General features: G+C 33.6%; 1 protein-coding gene across 1 annotated transcript; it reads right to left on the bottom strand.

Annotated features, from left to right (window-relative positions):
• Positions 1 to 902: 902 nt before the first annotated feature.
• Positions 903 to 6,422, bottom strand: LOC110655543 (uncharacterized). The gene is made up of 5 exons (XM_021811869.2): positions 6,105 to 6,422; positions 3,436 to 3,568; positions 2,408 to 2,652; positions 1,531 to 1,702; positions 903 to 1,192 (listed from the first exon to the last, which is right to left on the bottom strand). Exons 1-5 carry the CDS (start codon positions 6,218 to 6,220, stop codon positions 1,010 to 1,012), a joined length of 849 nt encoding a protein of 282 aa, XP_021667561.2. The 5' UTR covers positions 6,221 to 6,422; the 3' UTR covers positions 903 to 1,009.

Here is a 6,422-nt window from a genome sequence, read left to right as displayed (position 1 = left end):
ACACTGATCATCTCTCAACTTTTGTAATTATTTTATTTCAGCTATTCAATTTCAATTTATTAAAATAAAATTCTCCAACTTTAGAGTTATTTCCTTTTAACCTACCATAGTAGGCATTCAGATTAATTTTCTTTTTTAAATTAACACTAAATTAATATTTAGTCAAATAAATTTATAAATTATTATTTGTTATTTTTAAAATAATGTTAAAAATATCATATACTAATAAAGAATTATTATTATTATTATTATTATTATTATTATTATTATTTTGTAGGTTGCTACAAATTAAATTTTAATTAATAATAAATAATATATATAATTAATATTTTTATTAATAAATTCAGTTAAAATAAAATAATTTTATCAATTAGTTCAATCATAAATGTTAAAAAGAGAAAAAGAAGGAGAAACGATAATTTTATTCTTTTTAACTGGAAATTTATTATCGCACGTTAGAGGAAATTTTAAAAAAAAAAACTAAAATTAGGAGATTTTATGAGATTTTATTTTAACAAATTAAAGTTAACGTTTGATGCAATTTACTCTTATTTTAACATAATGAAATTGAATGATCGAAATAAAACAACCTAAAATTGAGTGAAAGTAGATATACCTTGCCCTGATAGAGAAACTTTGGACTGTGAATCACTTTTGATTAATTAGCCTCCATCAACTACAATTGATTCATAGATTCCTTAAGAGTAATGGTATGGAGCTTTTATAAATTATTTTGGTGTTAGAATATTTAAATGTTATGTATATACTCGTATAAATAATGTTTGTAAGCTAGAGCTAAGGGCAATTAAATGCATATTCCTTAGCTATAAAGATGGGATGAAAGGTCATAAACTGTACTTGATTGAGCATGTCATTAATCTGTTAACTGATGGTCAAGCAGGTTATGAAATAATTCTCTCCCTTGGTAGCAATTTTAATGTCGACAAGTTCCTTTAATTGGTCATTGGCTCTATTTTGCATATCATTTACTGTTCTATTCAAGCATGTTCTATTCAACCATCTCATCTGCATCATGCGAAACTAGGATGAGTTGTTCCAGGGTTTGTGCAACAAAGGTTACATTTGGAAGACCAAGACCCTTATGGTACTCTTCTTCATCAAACTCCAATTGGCTCATTGTTGTCTTGTAACTTCCAGCAGCAGCTTTTGGGTGACCTCTAGCAACAGACACCTGCATTTCCATGAAATATAGTCATTGACGGATATGCACCAAAGGGGTGGAAAATAGGTGAAATCCAGTATGTTTGATAGAATTATATTGCTAGAATTCAATCAGCCAAACCAGACTTTGCTTGGGAAATAGGGTTTGAATTCATGAATTATAACTGCAGAAACTTGATGCACAAACCCAATATTGTTTCTTAAATGCTGCTTTTCATGCAAAATATTATTTTCAGAATGTGTTAACAATTCTAAAGAGACAGTGTATTGCTGCTTGGAAATAACTTTGAACACATGAAGTTCCAAGGAACATGGCACATAAAGAAAGAGAACTACAGAACAACTTACCCAATGCTGTTTTTGCAGCTCAAAAAGCCAAAACCTCCACTCTTTCATTGGCTTCCCATCAATTTTAACAAATATGTTTGTCCAGTTAGTGTGATGGAACTCTACCCTGTCCAACCCATTCACCAGTCCGCTCCCTATAGCCTTGACATATGCCTCTTTGAGACACCAATATCTACAGAAAACACGTAAAATGATACTCAATTTCGCTTGAATACTATTGAATAACTTGAATATTTGGCAAATATCAAAACACATTGAAGTTGTTAAATTAAAAAAATTTATGTCAGTGTGCATATAAGCCATCCAATTCGTAACAGAATCACACCATGTAACAGAAGTATCAAAAGGAATGACCTAATGAGCATTACACGGAAGGCAAATTCAAGAATAAAAAACAATACAACATAGCCTCAGATACCAGAACCAGATCAATTAAAATTTCCACTATGGCATAAATTATTAGCTATGATCATGATACAATCACACTAATTAAACTCATACAGATGGTCTATTGAGAATAACTGAAACTGAATCATTAGACTAAGAAATTACTAGATTTTTTTTATCATGAATTCACGATATAATTAGACATTAGTAAACAGTAAGCACTTTTCAAGAGAAAAATTAAGTGTTAGAATGCAAATAATTGTGATAGTTTTTTTAGAGTGAATACAAGTAACTGTGGTTTGAATGTTGAAAGATTCCTGATAAATGTTCTAGGCTACTCAACTCGATACAAGTTCAAGAGTGGGCATAACTCGCAATTGTGGATTTCTGAACATCATGGGGAGAAAAAAAACCCCTGAAATTTGAATTATCAGGTGCAGCAAAAAGAAATTGAGAAGACTGTTAAATTCATAGATATAAATCACCATACCTGTAAAACTCAACCAAAATTTCATCAGAGGTGCCAGAATTAATTATATTATCCCATTCCAACCTAGAAAAATAAGAAGCAAAATTGTGAATGAATTCTGGAACTGTCTCTTTCTGGGGTTTGACACAGCAAACAATGTCCAACCCAACAATGCAAACAGGTTCAGATGCTATTGCCACAAAGTCGCCATGATGAGAAACATTGAAATTAAAATTGGGAAATTTTGAGTAGCCTTTAGCACATTCCTGAACGAAATGGAAAATTTGCAATGTATATTAAACACGATTAGAATTCAAAAGTAATAGAAACAAGAATGTACACTTGGAAATGAATGCTCCACCAGTTGTTACAAACATAAGTGCAGTAACCAAAATACAAGAGGGGGAAAAGGTGAGAGAAGAAAAAAAGAAGAAAGAGGATGAGATCAATTTTCAAAACTCAAGAACTTGTTAGAATCAAAACTTTTACTAAAGAGAGGGATATCATGGTCTACACTATTAATAACCTCTTGTTTAATATTCCAACAACTAATAAGAGTCCCAACATTACACAAATATGAATACAAATGATTGTCAAAGCATGACATCAGCAAAACCAAACCGTCTCCATCCATGACTCTTCATATCTTTTAAAAGAAATTTAAGAATGACAAAATTCACTTTCACACCTTATGAAAGTTCCCATGAAGGAGATGGGGGGCCAATGCTTTGTGATTAAGTCATTAAGCAAAAATACTTGCATTAATAGCAAAGTTGCCAGTTCAATTTTGGTAAATTTTGAAATTTCTGGCTTAGTTCCATGAGTGACCTAATCCAGATAGCTATCGCAATTAGTGACTGAACATTCTGAATTTGAACTGTATCCCCAACAATTGAAAGAACAAATTTTGCATTCCAATATAAAATCTAGATTCAAATTAAAACTGGCATTGGATTTAAATGTACTCTAGCATCCTCTTAAATCTCACCAATCTTCAAAACATAATCATCAGTGCACAACAAGAACAATATTGTGGTGCTTAATCTTACCAAGTAAGGTTTCCCTTCCAATTTGCGCTTTATAACAATTTCATCATATGGAATTCCCAATACTTGATGTACAAGAGCATACTGAAGCAACCGGCTCACAAGTGCCCGTTTTCTGTCCTCCATCTTCACAAATCTACCAATGCAAAGGTGCACAAGGTCATACATGTGCATACATGCAACTTAAATTTACCCTCTTTTTCATTTATACATAATCACCATAAATTCCAAGGACAATTTTGCTACAGACGATTGATAATGCTAATGGGGCACAACTACACAAACCCCCTTTTGCTTAATAATTTTAAACTTGTAAAATAAAGATAATATCTTTCTAAACATTTTTAATAGTGGGCATCTTACATAACAAAGGGTTATAATATTTAAAGCTAGAATTAATTTTCTTGTTCAAATTTTCTCATGAAACAAACAAAGCACCAATTCACATAACTAAAACCGTGAATAAATCTCTCCCCAAACCCCCACCACCAACACCCCCCCCCCCCCCCCCCCCCTTTGCTTAATAAGTTTAAACTTGTAAAATAAAAGATAATATCTTTCTAAACATTTTGAATAGTGGGTATCTGTTATGGACTTTTTACAGAAACAGAACCCAAGAGAGAAAAATAGAGAGAATTCATGAGGGAGAAGAACACATTTCACAATATCATTCAAGATGAAAATCTGGATTACAACCGTAGCTCATATAGCCAGCTCGAAATAAAAGACTCGTAACCATCTTTCCTAAACCCAAGTAAAGCATGGCACGTGTACTAACTACTTCAGCAATTTCAGCTGGCATATTCTCGTATCAATACTTCCCCCTTCAGATTCCTTGTCCTCAAGGAATGCAGGAAACTGAGCTCTCAACTCATCTGCACATTTCTAGGAAGCATCAACTGGGGAAAAAAACTCTTCAATGAATGAGGAGCAGATTTGCAGCATTATTAATGCTTGAGAACAGGCATCTTGAGATTCTTGAATAAACCAATATGATCCAGAATTGAAATGTTTCTATAGCTTTTATATATTTTTTATACAGCAAATCCACACGCCCATAAAATTTCTTCCTTTGCCTTTTCCATCTCTCAAACTCATCTTCTTTAAGGGTGAAGTAATCATGGTCACTCAAATCAAACTCAACACAGTTCTCATAATTCCTGTATTTTTCATGAGCACCCAAATCAAACTTATCATAATTCCCATAGTTCATGTACTGTTTTTTCCCACCAACTCCCTTGTTGTGCTGCTTAGTTTTTTTATTAACAAGAATATATGCTTTACCTTCATAAACCTTACAGATTTAGGAAGAGAACTTCCATTGATACTCTTCTCACCTTTGAAATTTTCATGATGCTCCAATTTTGGATTTCTTGGAGGTACACTGGGTAGTTTTGGTAACTGAATGATGGGTATTGGCAAAAGATCAAATTTGTCTCCAGAACCCGAGAGCTTAGGAAAATTAGATTGGAGATTGGATGGAGTGGAAGGAAGGAATAAAGCAGTAACAAAGATTGTGGGTTTAGTATCTGGATTGACATTATTCTTGATTGTTGCCACAGTTGCCTCTTGCAACCTAGCCAGTGAATAAGCCTCTGAAAGTGTCCTTGGCTTAAACATCTTCACCGCCAATTGCAACTCATCAACCAGTCCAGAGAGGAAAAAATTCAATGCTTTCTCTTCTTGAATTCTAGCTTTTGAATACAACTGGTTAAAGGAATTCCAATAATCTTGCAAGGTAAATTCTTGTTTCAAATTCTTTAAATCCTCTAATGGATCTTCCCTTGCTTTTGTGGATTCACCTTGAGTCATATTATTGGCGATCTTCATATTGCGAAAACTTATACCAGTAAGCGACGCTTTAATTTCTTCCAAAGCTTCTTGATGTCGTTGCTCTGCTTCCTTTCGCAAAACCTCCTGTCGTTGTTCTAATTCTTGCATCATGACAGTGAATTTTTGTACAAAATCTTGTGATTTCATATCTTCCATCATGGCTAAGGATCTAACAGCTCTGTTTGTAACCAAGAAAAGACGGAAAGAAAAACAGATTGAGAGAGAAGAATGAGAATGACCAAGATAGAAGAATAGGCAAGAAGAGAAAGGAATGAAAAGATCAGAAAGAATAGAGGAGAATTTAGAAGAACCCTAGGTTCAAGAAAAGAGGAAATGGAAAGGAAGAATAGCAGTTGAACAATCCAAGGCGGAGGGTCATTTGCTCTGATACCAATGCTATGGACTTTTTACAGAAACAGAACACAGAGAGAAAAATAGAGAGAATTCATGAGGGAGAAGAACACATTTCACAATATCATTCAAGATGAAAATCTGGATTACAACCGTAGCTCATATAGCCAGCTCAAAATAAAGGACTCGTAACCATCTTTCCTAAACCCAAGTAAAGCATGGCACCTGTACTAACTACTTCAGCAATTTCAGCTGGCATATTCTCGTATCAGTATCTTAAATAAAAATGGGTCATAATATTTGAAGCTAGAATTAATTTTCTTGTTCAAATTTTCTCACAAAGCAAACAAAACACCAATTCACATAACTAAAACTGTGATTAAAACCTAAGACACTGATATCAAATTCAATAAATGATAAATAAATAAATAAACAACTTTAGCAATTCTTTCATCATTTAAAAAAGGGGGAAAAAAAAACAACAAAACCTGATGACGGAGGAGTGTTCGTGTTGAGGAAGAAGGGAGAGGGCAAAAGAGAAGTCATGGGGAGATGGCTCCCACTTTGATATGTCCACTATCCATCTTTGTACTCCTCTCTCCATTACTATTTGTAAATCTTCATAAGAGTTTGGATTAGTTCACTCGCATATTCATAGCTTGCCTCCTGCTGCAACACAGTAACAGATTAATGACAGAACGAAGGGACGGCAAATTCTTGGGCTTTAGTCCCATGCCTACATATAAAGCCGGCAAATTTTGACTGTCCTTCGAATCCAATCTCAACTCATTGTAACCGGCAATCAC

Source organism: Hevea brasiliensis, chromosome 4, assembly GCF_030052815.1.
Source record: "Hevea brasiliensis isolate MT/VB/25A 57/8 chromosome 4, ASM3005281v1, whole genome shotgun sequence".
In the NCBI taxonomy this organism is placed as follows: Eukaryota; Viridiplantae; Streptophyta; class Magnoliopsida; order Malpighiales; family Euphorbiaceae; genus Hevea; species Hevea brasiliensis.
Note: the sequence above shows the minus strand (reverse complement) of the source record. Positions and strands in the feature narration are given on the sequence as shown.